Here is a 21,159-nt window from a genome sequence, read left to right as displayed (position 1 = left end):
TATATCAATACCAAGGACACTTTAATAAAAAGCTAGACGATTCGCTCCTGATTTAATCTAATAATGACATAAATTCTTGGTCTTGTGGTCACCTGCGACCGACCGCGCACTATTTACATAAAAATATAATGTTTGAAAAAAAAAATCATTTAGGATTTCTTAATATATCTTTGGAAATTGTGCTTTTATCAACGTAGTTATATGTCAAATACACTATACCAGTAGATGTTATGTACTGTTGCTGCTATAGCTAGTTTCTGGCATATAAAAAAATGTGTATTGAGATACTATCTGCAAAATAAAATGAACATAACTCTTCTTGTCAGGAGTTAATAAACTTGAATTCTTATAGAATAACGGAAAATACTAAAATGTAGAAATATGAAAGAAAAAAAATATTTTCTATTCAAAGGTTATTATAATATTCAATAGAAAAATTAATTAAGAAAACAATATCACATACTTGTAAAATATAACAAAATAAAAAACCTATAATCTAAATATTTTATAACAAACTAGGAATAATGCAATCCTTGTGGATTCAGACAGTGTGCAATTAAATAGATCAGTCTCACATGCAATATTATGGGGTGCGCAATACGCTCGTAAATGATGCTTTACTAAACTGTAATTAAGCTGTACGCGCTCGCCGTACTGCTAGCGATTGCGACCGTCCCTTCAACATTTTCAAATTATGTATCGCATCTCTAAGGACCTTAAAATAGCAAGGGTAAGGGCAAGTCAATTTATTTTGAATGCTTTTACAATTTAGTTTAATGAACCTTTATATAGTTTTTTTTTTCTTGTGGGCCCATATCTTCGAGTTACATTCCAAATATACTGCATTATACAATGCCATTATCACTTTATGTTTGAGAATTCCTATAAGCTTTTTAAAAGTTCTTTTTTACGTAATATTCAGCTTAGGACATAGCTTTCCCAACGCATAAAATTTAATCGAGTCAGTTCGAGGGAGTTGAAGTTGACTCGATTTAATAATACTGACAGTTGACAGTTAACCAATGCCCTAACCCCATTTGGAACTTGCTATTATTGGTTGAACTGTCATTGTAAATTTTCATTTTGTGATCTTGAAAAATATAAAATAAGATTAAAGCCGAGTTTGGCGTGAGTAATCGATTTAGTGTACTTACAAAAATAAATGTAAATGGTATTCATTACAAAATGACAACGCGAAAACATAACAATATTTTCTGAAAATTTGCAATTACCAGCTACTCCCTAGGGCTACTCGTGTCGGTTTCCCTGCGCAGTAGAAAAACTTAGAGCTTGGACTTCTAAAATCCTGGAAAACTGAAATAATGTTCAGCCAAGTCTATGTTTTCTTCGACGTATCCAACCCCCGGTGATAATGTGTGTCAAATTTAGTGTAATCTTAGTGTATATAGAATCAATGTGACCGTGAATTTGTTTATTTACGGTGGGGTCCGAATGTGGGATGGCTTTCCGAGAATATGTAACAGGTTTCTTCGGAAACCACAACGTTATGGCGCCGTTCTCACGCTTTTACCGAGCCATGGTGCTCAAGATGAACCAACGTAAGTGACATTGTGTTTCCTCCTTAAGTTGGTAAAATGTTAAAACTGTAAGGGAATTAGGAAGATTACATTATAGAGATCTTTGAGTATTATGATATAAAACAGGAGAAAAAATAAAAGAAATTGTAATATCAAGTTGTGGTGCTATATTTAATTGTATCCTTGAGCCAAGATTCAATGATGTCATCTAAAGAAGTATGACAATCTGTAAATTTAATATGTAAATTTTTCTTTATTGTTCCATCTAAAATCAAAATAAACTCAATAACAATAAAGACAATATAATATAACAAAGTATTGTTGTTAACAATACTATTGCTTTAATTGTTTTTGGAATTAATATTGTTTTAAACTACATAAAAATGAATAATACTGCTTTATTATATCATACAGGTGGCTAAGGTAAGCTGAATAAATAAGGGATGGCATTTTTCATATTGGTTTGGGCAGTTGAATGAAATAATTTTAATTTGGTTTTCTTTATCTATAATATTGCCTGGACTAAATGTATAGAGTTAGAAATCTGATAAGTCAAACACAAATATATGAAGAGCTGGAATAAAAACCAAGGTTTCCATTGACATTGACTTTTTGGTAATCCTTAAAGTGAAATGTTTTCCTTCCTATAATCCTTGGCTTTTGATCAAGATAATTTTTAAGATTGATTTCATTTGAACTATTAAATCTCAAATACAATATAAAGGGTTTTTCAACAAGAACTTTGTTTTCTAAAACAAAATAAAACAAAGAATTTAGAGGAAAATGAATAAAATTTTTATTGTATTACAAAGAGAAAAGTTTGGCAATTATGAATGAAAAATGATATCTGGCAAATGTCCACCACGACCACGCTGACAGATGTTGATTCTTTCATCAAAATTTTTAATCACTTTTTGGCAAAATGGAGGGTCTATTTCGTTAATGACATCACGGATTTTGAGTTTTAAGGCTGCAATCGATTCGATTGGCTCCGTATAGACTCTGTCTTTAACATAGCCCCACAAAAAATAATCCAGTGGTGTTAAATCACACGATCTGGCTGGCCACTTAACAGCTGAATTTCGCGAAATTATGCGCTCGGGAAATTTGGTTTGCAATAAATTGATCGTTTCATTGGCTGTGTGACATGTGGCACGGTCCTGTTGAAACCACATTTCAGTGATATCCATGTCATCAATAATAGGCCAAAATTTAGTGGTTAACATCTCGCGATACCGTGATCCATTGACTGTTACCGCATTTCCAGCCTCATCTTCGAAAAAAAACGGCCCAATCACGCCTCCAGACCACATAGTGCACCACACAGTAACACGTTGAGTATGCAAAGCCTTCTCAATAATTGCTTTAGGATTTTCAGAAGCCCAAATGCGACAATTTTGCTTGTTGACGTACCCTGACAAATGAAAATGGGCTTCGTCTGAAAAAATGATTTTTTTCAGAAAAACCAGCAGGTTGTTCCTGAATGAACTGAGCGAATCTGCGGCGATTTGAATGGTCGATCAGCTTTAATTCCTGCACCAGTTGAATCTTGTAAGGCTTCAAAGCCAAATCCTTTCGCAAAATTCGCCATGTTGTGCTTTTGGATAACCCCAATTGTTGAGAACGTCGTGAAATTGACAAATTTTGATCTTCTTCAACATTGTGGCTCACGGCGGCGATGTTTTCTGTTGAACGACCCGGTCGAACACGTGTTGGTGTTGGCACATTTTGTACCGAGCCTGTCGACTCAAATTTCGCGACCAAATTCTTAACAGCGGTCTCAGAAGGACGATTATGCTGGCCGAAAATATCACGAATTTTACGAAATGTAACTTTAACAGAACCACCATTTTTATAGTGGATTTGAATTATTTTAATGCGATTTTCGAGCGAAATTGAATTCATTGTAATAATTGCCAAAGCACCTGCTACGAATACCGCCAAAAACTAAATGTCAAAACTATCACGTTCTCGGTGTTGCCACAATTGAAAAACAAACTTCTTGTTGAAATACCCTTTATAATGATAAAACTCATTACATGCACCATAACTCAACATGCAACAAAACTTGTTTGTAAGAACTTCAGGACTAATTTTATATATGTCAATAATATATAGAATAGAACAGAGTTAATCATCATTGACTGGTGATCAAGCTAAATATAATAAAAATAACTTGCCCTTTATAAATTTTCAAATTAGATGCCCTTGCTGCTTATCTGAAGTCTTCTAAAGACAGAAGAATTTGCAACATAGTTATTAAAGTGTAAATAAGATTTAAACTGATAAAATATGGCATCTAGAGATGGTGTTGAAAATCACGATTAAACATGACAATTGTTTCATCTTTTGTTAATTTCTAAACCTCCGACCCAAGAAATTATTATGTAAGATTATGTACTATTTATAATATGAAATTTAAATAAACATTAAAACTTCTCTACCCATAAGCTAATACAGCATAAAAAATATTTGCATCATTAATTTGATTGATTTTCAATTCAACAGTTTTAAGAGTCTGGAACTGCAATGTCAACTTCAATACAGTCTAAATATCAAAACAATTTTGTAAAAATTACTCACAACTGTACACTTTATATATTACTAGTTACTAAGCACTGAACACATGAGCAAAATGGCTATGCGGAACTATATTAGAGCTGGAGTATGTATCATTGTTTCTCTACACTAAAAACAAAATTCTTTCACAAAGTTACCTTTTGGCAGAATCCCAACATCTTTAAGTTTCTTTAATGTTCAGGGTTGAAGATTTTTTTCATCTTATTCAGCTTTTATAATGTGTCATTAAATATAAAATACCTAATTGTAAAGATAACATTTTATTATTTTAAAAAGGTTTACTAAACCTGGAATTAGTAGGCAGTGATGCCAGCTAAAGAATAAAATAAAGTAATTAATTGTTAATTAGATATATTGTTCGTGATATTGAAGTATTTTTTATTTTCTTATTAGGTCACTTGAGTATTAAGTTAATTATTATAGTATTTTATATATATATTAATTAGATTTACCAGATTTTTTAAAAAGCTTTATTGATTAATTTACCTTTAACAAGGGCTTTGAATTTATTTAGTGATAATTCTCTAATTTCGCTTGGGAGTTTGCTGTAAAAACGAATACAATTTCCATATAAGGAGTGGTTTATGTTCTTTCCAGCAATATGTGCTGAATGCATAATTATTGCATACCTTATAGGCAAGCTGCCCATAAAGTAGGACTGAAGGTTGCAGTACAGTTTATCTGTAATTACATTAGAACATCCACGGCCATGGCCATGATATTATCTAATGCATTTCATCACAATATTATAAAGCAGTAGTAAAAGTTTTAATACAGCGATTGGTGTGTAAATAGTGGAGGTCACACAGGAAACACTTTCCAAATAACCATGGATTTAATTTTTTTTAGATGAAGATGAAGCGACAACGTCTGGTATTACGGATGGCGCGATCGACGAACAAAACCGGGTCATCTTCATCAACCAGCCGCAACCGCAGAAATTCGTTAACAATAGGATATCCACCGCCAAGTATAGGTATAAAATCATTAAATCATAAGTATTATGTAATTTCTGTCCCCTCTAACGTATCGCAAAACAAATAGGTTTTAAGCTATTTCAGCATTAAAGCAAGCGCATTATCCTTCATATATTGTGGCCCCGTTGTCAAAAACAAATTTAATACGCGTAGTGTCCGAGCGGGGCATTGTTTACGCGAAACGCGCAATGAACATTTGGCGCGATGCCCGCCGCCCGCCGTGTCACAACGCCTATCGCATCACTCCCTTGGTTTGTTTATGTCCCACTTTTAAAGGGTTTTTAAGGCGTGTCTGACGCATATTCGGTGCCTAAGCGATCGGAACAAATATTGTAGATGTTCTCTAATGATATTTTTTTTATTTCGGAAATTAAAATTCTAATCTTTGCTGCCGAGAGCAAGACATATAATTGCAGTTCTTTAGAGAATTATTTATAAACCTTATTCGGTGGTTTTAGATGTTTAGAGTAAAAACGAAGCGTGAATGTTAAACCCAAAATAATTGACCTTTTATATATAAAATTATTTAGTTATTAGTTTGTACTAAAAGGCTTTTAAAACGAAAAAATTTAAACTTTAATTCGAAGCAAATAGCAGTCTTTACTAAAATATTGATTATAACTGATAGCATTCTGTATGAGGATTGTAATTTGCTTTATCGTGGGGGTGCAAACGACGTTGTTATGTAGCTTGTTCTCGATACATACTAACTAACTAGCCTTGCCCTTGGTTTAATATATTCGAAGGACGCGTACTTGATTTTAATAAATCGAACGCTATTTCATTCATATCCCCAGATTATAAAAGAAATTAATGTTAACTGATGCCTGACTGATTTTAATTAAGAAGAATTAATAAATATGTGTTTTAAAGAATTATACAATATGTTTAGTGTACCGTCGTTCGTGCCGCTATTCCTGTTCGAGCAGTTTCGACGCTATTCCAACTGCTTTTTTCTACTGATCGCGCTGCTGCAGCAGATCCCTGACGTGTCTCCGACGGGGAGATGGACCACGCTGACGCCGCTCGTTCTCATCCTCACCGTAAGCGCGCTCAAGGAGATCGTGGAGGACTACGTAAGTGAATTACTTGCACCCAAAACGACATATCTTTGCTAATGGTATTATCAAAAGCCGGATGATCCCGATTCCCTTAACAGAATTGAAGCTGACGACGAAATGTATCTTGTTTGTGTAACTTAAATATTCATTTAATAAAAATATTCACTAACTACGGTTGTATAATGTGCAGAAACGTCACCGCGCGGACGAAGAAACCAACCGTCGCAAAGTGGAAGTGCTACGCGAAGGGGCGTGGCAACTTCTCCGGTGGGAGAAACTACAAGTAAACAGATACATTCATACTTCAATTATCCAATTGATTGGCCATTCAAAAAAGCTTTCTTACTATCATCTGTATCACAGGTGGGCGACGTCTGCAAGGTCTACAACAACCAGTTCTTCCCCGCTGACCTCGTGCTGCTTGCATCCAGGTCAGTTTCTACCCTCTGTATTATTATCCTTTTCAGTAAATCGTTTTATCGACATGATGTTGAATATTTTGTTCTAAGATATTTCATATTAAATTGTTAGTAAAACCTGCTTTCAAACATGTATTTCACCCAGAAATAAGACATGGTCACCCGAGCTAGAACGTAAATGACCCGCGCTATTTTCTGTTTAACAACCCATTAACTGGGCGACATAAACTTTTTCTTACGTCAATATTTAAAGGTTCACTAAAAGTTCAGATATCGATCTTAGTTGCGTTATTTTTAACTCACGAAGGTAATTGTTTGAAATGGAGCGAAAACGTGTAAACGGAATTTAGAGTACACAATTGCGTCCGAGAGTTCTTCAACTCGGTTCGGGCTGCAGTATGGAGACCTGGATTTTTATCAGAAATGTCAGTGAATATCAAGGCTGAGCGCTCGGCATTTCAACACAATACAATATTGATATTTTTTTGCCGCTCTACTTCCGTGGTAACTTGGGGTGTTAGGCATTAATAATTTTGCTCGAATTACCCTTTGGTACTTGTTTATTTTATAACATCCAACTGCTTTTTGATAATTTCCGAAGCCTAAAAGACGTCATGGGGTATATCATTACGCTATTGATAAATATGAAAATCTAATAGATCCTATTACAACGAACAGACTTTTAATTTTTTAAATTTATGTATTTCAATACTTAAAATAGTCAGAACCATTTATTACGTTTTCTTATGTATATTGTATTTGTCACGTAAGCACGTTACATCATGTCATTAAATACATCATTGAAACCGTCAGTGAGTAATAAATAAATAAGAACCCATTCTTCTCCTGTCAAAAAGTGTCTGAACTGAAATGGACGAATCAGCGTTTGTTACATCATAAGTGCAGCTTTCAATCTTCTGTGGGTATATAGGATACCAGAATAAATAACATTTTACTCATCATCGTCTAACGTCGTATTCAGTCCAAGTATATGAAAAATGGTGTTCAAAGAAACTTCGAATTTTGAAATAAGCTTTTATAATCTCATTAACATAAAACGGCGACCTGAATCGTTATTATTTTAGGTTTAATACAAGGTTTAACACGTGATAGCGTCATGCGTTATATTCATTCGTGTCGCCGCCGGGCGCTGATTTTACACCTCGATTTCGTATCGAATAACATAAATTGTACTGATATTTGTCCACGGATGAATAATGTAAATGTCGATGTTGTCGTTGCAAAAAGTAAATATTTTCGTTGAGCGTATAAAGATACCTAGTAGTAGTGTAAAACCTTGACTCTTTATACTGTTTCAAGACAATATGATGAATGAATAAAATAAGATTTATCTATAAGGATCGCAGTCGTAATAAATTTAAGCAAGTTTTACGAGCATCACACATTTGTCCTCCATTATATGACTCGGTCGATTCCCAGATTTATAAGTTTAGAGTAGCATTCCACTACATCTGAAACGTCCATTGACCTCCACTCGGTTCTATTTTCGCTTTTCTCCAGATTTGTGGGTTCCGTGTTACAGTTTTCCTATTTCTATATTATGTGCCACGAATACGATTCGTATAATAGTAAGGTCTGATAACGCTTGCAGTGAGCCACAGAGCATTGCATTTATCGAAACGTCCAACTTGGACGGAGAGACGAACCTGAAGACGCGTCAAGCTCAACCGGAGACCGCGCGGTTGCAGCACGACTCCGAACTGGCTACCTTCCGAGCCACGCTTCAGTGTGAACCGCCCAACAGGCATCTCTACGAATTCAACGGCATGCTGAAGGAGACCAACGCCAAGTGAGTACTTTTATAGCCGAGCCAATTTCGAAGGAAATTTGCTCTTAAACAGACGATAATCGCGATAAATCGCAGAACCGTTCCGATGGGGCTGGAGCAGATGCTGCAAAGAGGGGCGATGCTTCGGAACACGGCGTGGGCCTTGGCGGCCGTGGTGTACACCGGGCACGAGACCAAGCTTATGAAAAACTCCACTAAAGGTGAGCTCATTTACTCGGGTAGCATTGATGAACTCTAGTGACATAACTTTATTCAAATAGGTAACCGAGAACACTTATATACGTCAACAGAAAAGATATTAAATTGGTTCTAAATTTACATTTACTACCAGTTCGCAAGTCAAGGATGTAGGAGGGCGAAAAGAACTGGCAAGAAACTTTCTGCCACTCTTTTTAATCGATAAGTTTTGAGTCATACAAATTGTAAGGCAGCCATACATATTTGAACTGGAGCAAATCAATCCCAAGAAATCAAAAGAAAAGCTTTATTGACTAAACGGGAGTTTTGAAGTGTTAATTCTCTAATTTCGCTTGAGAGTTTGTTGTTTTAAAACGAATACAATATCCATACAAGGAGTAGTTTATCTTCTTGAGCCTGGTTGATCGTACGCTTAGATTTGTTCCGTTTGTACTTTTATAAAATCAAAATCAAAATACGTTTATTCAATTTAGATGCTTCTTAGAGCATGCTTATGAATGTCAACAACGTTTACAAAATTCACGAAAGAGCAAGACTACGCCATCCGTTCGCAAAACTACCAGGAGGCCTTGTTCTCAGAAGAACGGGCAAGAAACTCAGCAAGTTTTGCCCTCCCTTTACATTACAATTATTCAAAGAAAAATGTCATAAACCACAAGGTCATTAAAGTTACATAAGTAAAAAAAAAAAAAACTGTTCTCTGATTTACCACATTCACCATTACACACATATTCATAACACTTCAATACTGGTTCAAATCACCATATATTGTTTTGAAATCGTTTATATTTTTTGTTGTATACAACAATGCTTCAAGAATATATCCCGATATTGAATTAGGGGAAGGCCATTGGTGAACCCCAAAAAAAACACCAAAATGTATTTAAATTACTTTAATTAATTACTAGTACAATAATTATGACTTTAATCGGCCCTTATGAGGTGCGCGACAAATAATTTATAGTATGGATTTATTACTAATTGAGAATTCGACCGGTCCGATGTAAGGTATCCGATCAAAGCTATCTGTTGTCTATAGATTTCTGTTGTCCATTTCCTTTTATAACGGTGTTGCGTCAGAGGGGTACGGGTACACCTCAACCAAATATATAACCTCCAAATGCGAATAATCAAACACGTTGTCTCGAGAAATGTGCTCGACTCATATAAAAGTGAAGAAAGAGGAATTTTCAAACATTGCAAAATATTGCCTATATCAGAAAAAGTTAATAAATGTCTTCTAGTCGAGCACCTTTTTCGAGATGACATAAAAAAACGAGTGGAGCATGACGTTCAGACCCGAGCGGTAACGCAAGTTCGGCTCTGTACATCGAGAGCAAACAACGTATATGGCGAGAGAACGTTGAGGTATTTGTTACCGCGGCTAATAAATGGTCTACCAAACATCTAAATAAATCTAAATCTAATATGATTGCCTAACGCCAACCAACATAAACAGCAAATTAAAAAACTACTTTTATATGCATTTGTCGCGTTCCTAAACAAGACTGCTATGGTTACATTAATACAAACCACAGCGGTTTTCAAATGTAACTTATTATTATTGTATTATATTTTTTTGTAAAATAAAGAAAATTAAAAAAAAAAAAAAAAAAAGGTATCGGTTATGCGGGGCAAAGGGAGTGCAATGTATATGTAACAAGTGTCATAATATTTAGTATCTTAAACTTATTCCGAATATGAGGAATGAATAGCGATTTTTTATTATAATCATTGAATGGTGCGCCGCCCCTTCTTGTTCAAATCGGTTCAGTCATTTAGCAGAATGTACGAAGCTTTTTTTATCCTTTTCGTTAGAAGTTATGTTTGTGTGTTCCCCGATAACGTTTCGTTAGTGTGCCTTTTTAAAATGAATGAATAAATAATAGAAAAATTTGACAATGGTTCTGGTGGCGATGCAGGTAAAATCTAGGCAATTCTTCACATCGCATAGAAACAGTGCGTTTGCAGCAAAAATAACTAACGGTAACTCAATCAATTCCAGCCCCATTGAAGCGTTCGTCGATAGATCGCCAAACGAACACGCACATTCTGATGCTGTTCATCATTTTGATAGTGCTGTCCCTCATCAGCGCCGCGTTCAACGAGCTCTGGCTTCTGCGCCGCGCCAATACCGACTGGTACATCGCTTTAGAAGGTGAACTTAAGCTGGAAACCTGTATAATAAAAAACAATAATTCTCTTTTCCATACGGCTGATTCGTATCTTCTGTTTCAGGGGCCCAGAATGCAAATTTCGGATTTAATTTTTTAACGTTTTTGATATTATACAATAATCTTATACCGATATCTCTACAAGTCACCGCGGAAATTGTGAGATTCTTTCAAGTGAGTTCATTTCGCACGTCTCGGTGAGAATCGACCTCCGTCGACTCCGTTCCACTCCCTTCCACTCACGCGTGAACCCGTTCGCAGGCGAAGTTCATTGCCATGGACGGCGAGATGTACCACGCGGAGTCCGACACTCCGGCCATGGCCCGCACCTCCAACCTCAACGAGGAGCTGGGCATGGTGCGCTACGTCTTCAGCGACAAGACGGGCACGCTCACCTGCAACGTCATGGACTTCCACAAGTGCTCCATCGCGGAGGTATCTATCTCCTATCCGGTACTCCCTCGCCGTCGCCGATGGCGAACCGCGCTATTAACTCGCGTCTCTCGCACACTCAGATCGCGTACACCAAACCGGGTCCCGACGATCGGCTGGAAGACACGCTGCTGTACCACAATCTCCGGGAACACCCTTCGGCTCCAGATATCGCCGAGTTCCTCACCATGTTGGCCGTCTGTCACACCGTCATTCCCGAGCACCAGAACGGCAAAATCAACTACCACGCCGCTTCACCCGGTCCGTAGATCTCTTTTATCATTAAACTCACTCGTCGAGTTCTCCCGAATGACGATTTCCATCCGTCGCTTGTCCAGACGAGCGAGCCCTGGTGCTGGGGGCGGCCTCGTACGGCTGGGTGTTCGAGACGCGCACTCCCACCGCGGTCACGGTGATGGCCCGAGGCCAGAGGCTCACGTACGCCGTCCTGCACGTCATCGCCTTCACGTCCACGCGGAAGCGGATGTCCGTCGTCGTGCGAGCGCCCAACGGTGAGTGCCCTCCGGACGTCGCCGGGGCGACGGACCGACGGAACGTCGCCTGTACGACGAGCTCGTCTCCGCTTTCAGGTGACATCAAGCTGTTCTGCAAAGGCGCCGACTCGGTGATCTACCCTCGCCTGGCGGGCGGGCCCGACGCGGCGCCCTACGCCGCCGTCACCCTGGAGCATCTCTCGCTCTTCGCCGCCGAGGGCCTTCGCACCCTGGTCTTCGCCGTCGCCGACATCCCGGAGCACGTTTACAAGGCACGAGTCGCTCGTCCGCTTCTGACCGACCGCGTTTCTCTCATCGAGCTGACCGTTCGCGTCTGACGTTCCAGGATTGGTCGAACACGTACCACAAAGCCAGCATCGCGATACGGGACAGAGAGCGGAAGATCGAAGAGGCCGCTCTGTTGATCGAGAACAACTTGAGACTGCTGGGAGCCACCGCGATCGAGGATAAACTGCAGGTAGACCTCTGAGGTCCGAGGTCGTCTCGGGTCTCCGCGTGGGTGTCCGTTAACCGATTCCGCTTGCGGTGACAGGAAGGCGTGCCGGAGACGATAGCGTCTCTCCTGAAGGCCAACATCAACGTGTGGGTGCTGACGGGAGACAAACAGGAGACCGCCATCAACATCGCCCACTCCGCGAGGCTCATTCATCCCGCGATGCCGCTGCTGCTGCTCAACGAAGACAGCCTGGACGTACGCTTTTCCTTTGTTGTCTTACGATTCCACTTATATGTAAATCTGGAGACCCCGGGTCTCGAAGGTTCTTAACGAGAAATGAAATCCAGGGAACGCGCGAGTGCCTGTCCCGTCAGTGCGCCGAGTTGGGCGACGGCCTTCGGAAGCAGAACGAGGTGGCGCTGGTCATCGACGGCAAGACGCTGAAGTACGCCATGGGCTGCGACCTCAAGAAGGACTTCATCGACCTGTGCGTGTCCTGCAAGGTGGTCGTCTGCTGCCGCGTGTCTCCCATCCAGAAGGCCGAGGTTGTCGATCTGATCTGATTTGGAACTCTCGATCGTCGATAGCTCCTTACAAAAATACTTTAATCGGCGCTTCCGTCAGGTGGTGGACATGGTGTCTCGGGCGACGGGCGCGGTGACCTTGGCCATAGGCGACGGAGCCAACGACGTGGCCATGATCCAGCGGGCGTCGGTGGGCATCGGCATTTCGGGCGTGGAAGGGCTCCAGGCCGTCTGCGCCTCGGACTACAGCATCGCCCAGGTCTCGCTCCGCGTCCTTCGAGAATCTTCTATTCTATTACGATGAGACTCACTCTTTTCACTCCACCGTTTCAGTTCCGTTTCCTGTTGCGGCTTCTGCTGGTGCACGGCGCGTGGAATTACTCCCGCATCAGCAAACTCATTCTCTACTCCTTTTACAAGAACATCTGCCTCTACGTGATCGAGCTGTGGTTCGCGATTTACTCTGCATGGTCAGTGCCGGACACGGTTTATTCCACTCGAACGTCTCGTGGCTCTGAAATGTGATGATTCTTTTACCCGAACGCCTCCAGGTCCGGTCAGATCCTGTTCGAGCGTTGGACGATAGGCTTCTACAACGTGATCTTCACGGCCCTCCCGCCCTTCGCCATCGGCCTCTTCGACAAGATCTGCTCGCCGGAGATCATGATGCGGGTGAGTGGCTCTCTCGCTTGCGACTGACATTATAATGATATCTTCGTGTCCGTGTGTAACTGACGAACGCCGGATGTCCGCGGCAGCATCCGGTGCTGTACGTGCCTTCCCAGCAAGGGCTGCTGTTCAACGTGCGCGTGTTCTGGGTGTGGGCGGTGAACGCGCTGCTGCACTCGGTGCTGCTGTTCTGGCTGCCCGTGCTGCTGGCGTCGCACCACGTGCTGTGGCCCAGCGGACTGGACGGAGGCTACCTGGTGCTGGGCAACCTGGTGTACACGGTGAGCTCCCTTCGCCGCCTCGAGGCTCGGCCGCGAGAGTAGACGCGTGACCGGCTCGTTCCGTTTCAGTACGTGGTGGCGACGGTCTGCCTGAAGGCGGGGCTGGCGACGCACTCGTGGACCTGGGTGACGCACGTGTCCATCTGGGGCTCCCTGGCGCTCTGGTTCGTCTTCATACTGATCTACAGGTACGTCTTCGCCTCTTCGAGAACTATCCGTCGCATCGATTAAAAGTGAAGTCAGATAAAGAACGATCGCCCGATCTGCCGCAGCAACCTGTACCCGGCGATCCTGATAGGCGCGGTGATGCGCGGCATGGACCGCATGGTGTTCAGCTCGCTGGTCTTCTGGTTCGCCCTGCTGCTCATCCCCGCCGCCACGCTCATCCCGGACCTGATAATCACCGTGTGAGTGTCTCTCTATCTATCGTTCCTCCTCCTCCCCTCTCCTCTCCTCTCCTACCCGTCTCTCCAATAATATTTCTCTGAATAGATAGAATAGCGGGCAGTTATGGCAGAGGTCGGTTCCGATGTGGGAGGTTCAAGGAGGCGAAAGAGAAGAGGCCGAAGAGGACGGGCGTCCGTTTCAACGTTCCAAAGGAGACCGAAGTGTGTACATCTCGTAATACGTAATCTACGGCATTCTAAGAGCAGGCGGTCGTGCTCTTCTTTGCTCGGTGGGAGACGATTCATAATTCGTAACGCGGTGTCTCCTCGTGTTCGCAGCATCCACAACTCGGCCTTCAAGACCACGACGGAGGCCGTGAGAGAGAGCGAGATAAAGAAACGTGATCCGGCCGCACTCCTCGCACACCCGCGGCACTCGTGAGTTGACGCATTTCCTGTTTTCACATCTCACATCGTGTGAATAATTAATTCATTCATTTCTTCACAAAATATAATCTTCAATATTATGTTCGTATGTTCATCTGTAAATTTATAATTTATTTGACTCTTGTTAATATTTGTTATTTCGTTGCATCTAGTCAATTTATGCCAAGAATAATACTTTCATACACTTGGCTCTTACGTTCTCACTCCCGCACCACGTGGCGTTGTTTATGGGTTCTTTTCTATCATTTTCGAGTTCCTGTAATCTTTTCTTTTATGCTTATCGCTTGTACAAAATAAATTGAATGTTTCACGTCTGCGAGGCGTCCCTTGACGACTCATAATGATGTCCGGTTGACTCACGGTGACTCACGATGATTTCCGGTTCAGCTCAGTTATTACGCAGACACGGTTCGTTCAAATCTTTGGAACCCATAAGTAATGTGAAGATGGTCTTAGTTTTATTCGCTTGGCACTGCGCCGCACCGCTTGCGGTCCGTCCTGAGATAACTCGCATAACGTAAACATAACGCATGGTTTGTCAATGTTAGACTGACTTTCACTTTTTCCGTTCGACGTCTCCGCGTTCTCTTATAGATTATCATTTGAATTTGACGCGACTCCCGGAGTGTGCGGCGGCGTTATCTCAGCACGGGCGCGCCCCACGCACGTCCCGTAGCGAGCACGTAGGGTAGAGTTGAACGTTAATTGTCGCGCAGTGGGTCGCCGCGGGGCCTCGTCTGGCGACGGCGCATCGCTCCCGAAGAGTGGCCGAGTCCGCACCGCGAGGCCCGGAACGGCGTCCCTGACGGCCTACAAAATGGCGGACGCCCCTCCCCCCGTCGCCCCAGGCCGCCGCGCCCGCGCGTCTCGCACGTCGTATGACAGTCTACACTCGTCGGTCGAAGAGAGCGCACGTGACTCGACCGATGCTAGACAATTTTCTATTCAAAACCTCTCCATTCGAATGTATCACGTGCGGCCTCCTCGACCTTTATTTCGGATCTACCATTATCACTGCATTAATGTATTATAATGTCGACTGTCGCCAGAAACACCCAAATTGTCGTATACAAAACGCATTGTAAATACGCTTCAGACTGAAATCATTCCGCTGTAAAGACTGTTGTCGCGATAATTAGGGTATTAGAAACGTTTTTAGCGAATCTCGAAGAAAGAAACAATAACAGTAGTAGAAGTATTTAGAAGCATTTATGTTAAGCGTATTCCGTCGACTCGGTTTCACGATATCTCAATGTCAATAGAGTGTTCACCGCGAGTTGGAAGCGCCTCGAGTACGCGGTCGCCGGGGTCTCTGCGATGAAGTGGTAAACTATGTCTTGTCTGCTGTCTTTTCCGTATGCCAGTGTAGCTCGCTACCGACCCAGAGACGATTCCATGTATACGATTAGTGCAATTGAGAAAATTAGACTGAGGGACTTTTTTACCAATAAAGATATTTATTAAAATGTTCAATTATTTTACATTTAGAAATACATGCTAAGCTAAAGCTTAAGTTCGAGTGCGTAGCATTAATGTAGTGCATTTAAAATATTTTCGCTACGATGGCTAGTTATATCAAAACTACGAATTGTCTTAGCGGAAGACGAATGTTTAGGGTTAATATGTTTGGAGCAAAATATCTTTTGTGGAATAATTAACTCGCGGTACAAATTCTTCCATCACGTCTTATGCAGCAATAAAATGTTAAGAAAATGTGTAAATATCACGAAAGCATAAATTTGATAAGGCGCAAGTGACCTTAGCGAATGTTCCCCGATGCTTCCGTCGCTTATATTTATCGTTTGCATCCTTAAATACCTCCCGATGGAATCATTTCATTTGTAAAAGTCACAAAAACTTAGATTTTATTTTATGTTTTACTTACCTAAGCGTAGTGTAATGGTACATCTCATCCGATGGAGAAGGCGACTGATGCACTAAAATGGACTTGTTCTGTTAACGGTGTAACAAATTCAGCTGTCTTGTCGATCAAACGAGAGGAGTAATAGCTATCGCTAAGAATGTGTTGTATGGATTTATATTTATAATAAATTGTTGAATTACAAATTGTTAGTTTTTGTAGTGTTCGCCAAAGACGTGGAACAAAGTAACTTTCTATTACCTATTGGCTGTCGTCTATTTATAATATTGTTGTATAAATGTTATACGGTTGACCTTTAGACGCTTGCTTAAGATCTTAAAACGCACACTTTGGTACGTACGTCACGCGTATGTCGATACGTATACATACGTTTGCATAGCTGAGCAGTAACAATCTCAGGTACAATAACAATTTCTTTTGAGCTATGAGTGACTTCGTTCCAAGCTGCGACACGTTCATGTACAAGCGCCTAAGGGTCTTTTCAGAAGTCATAAGGCACTAACTGGGTGTATTTTAGCCGCGCGGACGCAAGCCACGCCCTCGTCCGTCTGGCGCAGTGTAAGTATCGAAAGGGGACTAAACCGCTGCATGGCTTCGCATGACGCTTCCGCCATTCGCATACGCTTCTTTGTTAGTTAAATGATTCAAATCAGAGGCAACGGCATAAGGGACACGAGCAGGTGCCGCCGCGGTCGAGTGCATCGCGACTACGAAAATAAAACTGCATTATGATTGAAAGTAAAATAAGCGTTTGCCGCGATGCACTCGGTTTTCGCGGAGGCGCTTCTGTGACGTGAGTGACGTGTGCAGCTTGACGGAGACGGCGCGGCTTCTGCAGAACGTCCGCAGCGTCTTCGGCCGCCGAGCTAACACCCGCGCACAGATGGACCTCGAGCTTTCCCGTGAGTACGCACACACACCGACGCGCACGGCTCCCCACTCGCTGCACTAGTATTGTGCAACGCCTTTGTTTCGCCACCCTCCTCCGACGTCGAGATATAGAACCCAACTTTGAGAGGAATATATTACTTTACTAACATTGTTTCATTCCATCACTTTTCACTGAGACTTGACTAGCTTCAGATCGTTCATCACACGTTCGACACCGTTCATTTCCTCATTAACTCGTTAGCCCGCCATGCATTGCGCCTAGAACCGCCACGCGCTAAGGCTAGACGAGACGTTTTAACAAAGTTTTATGTGTGACAGATGGTTTCGCATTTTCCCAAGAAGAGGGCGCGAGCGTGTCCCAGGCCGACGTGATCCGCGCCTACGACACGAGTCAGCCCAGAGAGCGTTGCTGAGCTGACGCACTCCCACACTATATCATTTTACACTAATTTTAACTGTTGCACTCGAGTGTATGGGCATATTCAATATTTTATGACAGTTTTATTCGATGTACTGTAGTTAATGGTATTTGCCGCAGTCGGGGCGTCTGCTTCGCGGCACTCGGCCACTTAGGCATTGGTGCCGTGACGCAGATGTGGACATTTGAACAGTAGAATTACAAATGGATCGACCAACATTTTTGAGAGTTATTTTGCTAAAGGTGTTTAAGTTTGTTATAGATTACTGTATCTAAATAATATTGGCAATCTGGCCAAATTACCGAAATGACTATCTTAACTTAGTACAAAAGCATAGTTTGTATTTATTAATTGCTAAATAAATTATCTAAATACATAGTAGTAGATGAAACCTACACGTTACACTACTTCGGAGACAGACTCGACATGTATGTTCGTAGTATAGCGCAAATTAAGGGTTGCAGAACTTTGTTGTTCTGTATTTTCGTCGTGTAATTTATCATATTAATAAATTTGTAATTGCAACACGTTAGCCTTTAGTCCATGTCTGCATTAGTTTTAGTTAAATACTACTCGATGTCAGACTTTTCCAAATATTCCGCAAAAACGCGGAAATGGATCACATACCAGCGTAATGTCGTGAGAATTGTGAGGCCGTGTTAAAGACAACCATGTAGTCAGGGAACGGTAAATAACTTGTTTAGAGTTTGACATCGACTAGTGAAATGTATTGGCTTTAAATACTTTTTGATGTCTTCGTATAACCAGAATTTTGTTGATATTAGATTAATGAAAAATAAAATAATGATCTTGTTATAATATTAACCATTTTAAATGTATCATATTTTATATATTGTATATATGTATTCTTTGAACCAAAGGCATCTTCAGTGTTTTGCGCCTGAGGGAAATATTTTCGTCTACCTCGTGAAAATTAAGTTTTACCTATAAAAACAAGGTTGTATATTAAATTATTAATTTTCACAATTGGAACAATATCCAGGGAAGCTTTTCGCTATTGTATGTCACAAACTTAACGTTGGTATAAGTATATGGTTGGTATTTTATATAGGGCACTGGTCGAACATTTCTTTAAGAAATCGTAAATTAATTTAGAATTTTTTTTTGTCCTCCACTTCGCGTAGAATGGCGAATATCAAGCTTTAACTCGTCCTCGTAGTCGACTCGATGTTCCCCTGCACAGTTGTTTATGACATCGACACAATCGCTACGTTTACAGGCTTTAAATTTCATATAACGTAAACGCAGCCCCAAAAATGTATTTAAAACTCGACGTAACACTTTCGTTTGTGTCGAAAGGTAAAAGTTAAAAAATTTCAGTAACTGGCTTCTGTGTGATCATACAAAACTTAAATTATTGTGATATTTAATATAACTTGGCTATGAACTTTCCGAGTCTTTACAATGTCGACTGCTAGTTGGTTTTTTGGACGGTGTGTTGATGTTTGTCACGTATATACCTCTAACAGTTTATTATTGTTAACTGTTACTTCGTCTAAGCGATCTGCGAAGGCCGAAGGGACGTAGCTGAGGTGCGCACTGACACCTCGTGCAGGCCTGTGATGCATTTATTATTGAATGGTGTAAATAAATTTTAAAAGTCCTCGTTATTGATCAGAGACCTCGCCCGGTATATGCCTACACATAATATATATGTTATAACAATGGGATCAATATTTTAATAAATATTTGTCATACAACGGACGAGCAAAAATAAAAAAGGTTATAGGCCAAAAATGTACATGCAGCTGCGTTCCGAAGCCGATTATTTGGTAGAATAAGCAAAATGTGGATGTAATAGAAATATTATATTATTTGTTCCCGTTCTCTATTTGGTGTTTTATTTAAACTAGTAGCTTACAAGATAAAGATACATTCATATACCCAATTTGAATTAATAAGTGATTAGCGGTAGTAGCTTAAAAACCAAGGGGTACACCAATAGGTAGGTACAAATAAATGTAAATCAATATTTGCTAACAAGAAATAGAATTTTCTTACGCGTCCCTAAAAGTTAACCGAAGAAGGAGCAAAAACCTCGGAAACAAACACCAGTAAATTTCTTACAAACCCTTAATATTGCATTTTATTATAAAGACGGGTCAGGTTGTATTTTAAAAAGAACTACATCATAAAATAATAATTTCCTTACAAAAAAATCCTCGTCAAAGAAAAAACGCAAAGTATTGTAACACATTTGTTCAGACAGGCCATCCTATTTGAGCGTTTCTGAGCATTTCTATATTTTTTTGCCACTGTTTTAAAAAATAAAAAATAAACTTATATTTCAGCATGGAAATTACGTTTAGTCAACCTGAATTTTATTTAATGAAACCTCGTTTATTGTAACAACTATCGCCTAAATGCGCATTATAGACAAAACTTTATATTTTTTATTTTGTTGCCAATGCTCCCATTTTTGTTCCTGTCCCAAAAAAAATATTCTTATTTTCTCAATAAAATGTATTTATATGGTAATACAAAAATATAAATTGCTGATAGAGGAGTTCACCAAACCTCCAAATTTAATAAAAAAACGAGCAAAAATGGTCAAATTGTAGATATTTTTAATAAAATCAAAACTTTAGAATTGGTTTTTATCTATGGTAACAAAATAAATTAAACATGCTACTTTTACAATAATAATAGTACTTTCTTCAGTTTTTTTTGCTATACTTTAATAAAATCCATCAATATATTTATGTAATTCATCATTTCGGGGTGGTTGCCTGAAATTATTTTTTTTAATTTAAACACAAAAAAGGAACGTTTCAGACTACCCTGCTGAGGCTTTTAATTTATTTTGCAATAAATACCCTAAATTTCACCGATTCTAATTTAAAAACATGAAAGATATATTGATATGTTATAATGATGGCATGAAGAATTTTAGCTTCTACTTTTTAAACATCGCGATTAGATACTTGGTTATGTTTAATAATTAAATGCACCTAAAATATCACATGTTTTCTGATACTAATTATCACAAAAGTTATGGGTTGCTATTATCGCTGTAACCAATTTGATAGGTCGCTACACGGCATAGATTGAGATTCATTTAAATATTCACAGGACACTCCCGAACATCTAAAACGTAAACAATCGTATCCTATTAATCTTAATTTGTTATGATTTCGACTCAAAAAATGGATTTCTTGATTATTAACGTTTTCCTTGTACTTTTACTTTAATATGCATATAGGCACTGATATCCTTTAAATATAAAAATAAAAGTGATTAGGTTTTAAACACATTATAATATACACTCTTAATACACAAATTATACTACTTTTGAGAAGGAATTAAACTTATCTAAAATCCGAACCAGAAAGCTCACAGCTAATAGAATAACTTAGTAATGCTCTTATTTACTTTTTAGCGCCATCTTGCGGCATATCACTGACCTAATACGCATGCGTTATTATAAAACCTTGATAACAAGTAGATTAAAAAGAGGGCGCTTTTGACAGTATTCAAGCTTAAAATTTATTTTTAATAA

At 40.0% G+C, this 21,159-nt stretch overlaps 1 protein-coding gene across 10 annotated transcripts in view; it reads left to right on the top strand.

Annotated features, from left to right (window-relative positions):
- The window catches only part of LOC125058057 (probable phospholipid-transporting ATPase IA), a 28,206-nt gene extending 8,715 nt beyond the window's left edge, over positions 1 to 19,491 (top strand). For 3 of the 10 annotated variants that reach the window (XM_047662068.1, XM_047662069.1, XM_047662074.1), the window contains 25 exons: positions 4,968 to 5,094; positions 5,988 to 6,171; positions 6,347 to 6,439; positions 6,520 to 6,587; positions 8,188 to 8,385; positions 8,461 to 8,585; positions 10,589 to 10,741; positions 10,822 to 10,931; positions 11,019 to 11,192; positions 11,273 to 11,450; positions 11,528 to 11,701; positions 11,780 to 11,955; positions 12,030 to 12,161; positions 12,237 to 12,395; positions 12,488 to 12,685; positions 12,765 to 12,923; positions 12,998 to 13,134; positions 13,216 to 13,336; positions 13,423 to 13,614; positions 13,684 to 13,802; positions 13,887 to 14,021; positions 14,340 to 14,438; positions 15,710 to 15,772; positions 17,140 to 17,231; positions 17,539 to 19,491. In XM_047662068.1, coding sequence (XP_047518024.1) covers positions 4,968 to 5,094; positions 5,988 to 6,171; positions 6,347 to 6,439; positions 6,520 to 6,587; positions 8,188 to 8,385; positions 8,461 to 8,585; positions 10,589 to 10,741; positions 10,822 to 10,931; positions 11,019 to 11,192; positions 11,273 to 11,450; positions 11,528 to 11,701; positions 11,780 to 11,955; positions 12,030 to 12,161; positions 12,237 to 12,395; positions 12,488 to 12,685; positions 12,765 to 12,923; positions 12,998 to 13,134; positions 13,216 to 13,336; positions 13,423 to 13,614; positions 13,684 to 13,802; positions 13,887 to 14,021; positions 14,340 to 14,438; positions 15,710 to 15,772; positions 17,140 to 17,231; positions 17,539 to 17,633 — 3,461 coding nt within the window. In that variant the 3' untranslated portion in view covers positions 17,634 to 19,491. Of the gene's footprint in view, positions 1 to 1,032; positions 1,560 to 4,967; positions 5,095 to 5,987; positions 6,172 to 6,346; positions 6,440 to 6,519; positions 6,588 to 8,187; positions 8,386 to 8,460; positions 8,586 to 10,588; positions 10,742 to 10,821; positions 10,932 to 11,018; positions 11,193 to 11,272; positions 11,451 to 11,527; positions 11,702 to 11,779; positions 11,956 to 12,029; positions 12,162 to 12,236; positions 12,396 to 12,487; positions 12,686 to 12,764; positions 12,924 to 12,997; positions 13,135 to 13,215; positions 13,337 to 13,422; positions 13,615 to 13,683; positions 13,803 to 13,886; positions 14,022 to 14,339; positions 14,439 to 15,163; positions 16,515 to 16,846; positions 16,888 to 17,139; positions 17,232 to 17,538 lie in introns of those variants that run through there. The other 7 variants (XM_047662071.1, XM_047662070.1, XM_047662077.1 and 4 more) reach the window with 7 other exon arrangements.
- The last annotated feature ends 1,668 nt before the right edge of the window (positions 19,492 to 21,159 follow it).

Source organism: Pieris napi, chromosome 17, assembly GCF_905475465.1.
Source record: "Pieris napi chromosome 17, ilPieNapi1.2, whole genome shotgun sequence".
NCBI classification, from domain to species: domain Eukaryota; kingdom Metazoa; phylum Arthropoda; class Insecta; order Lepidoptera; family Pieridae; genus Pieris; species Pieris napi.
This window is presented reverse-complemented; position numbering and strand designations above follow the sequence as displayed.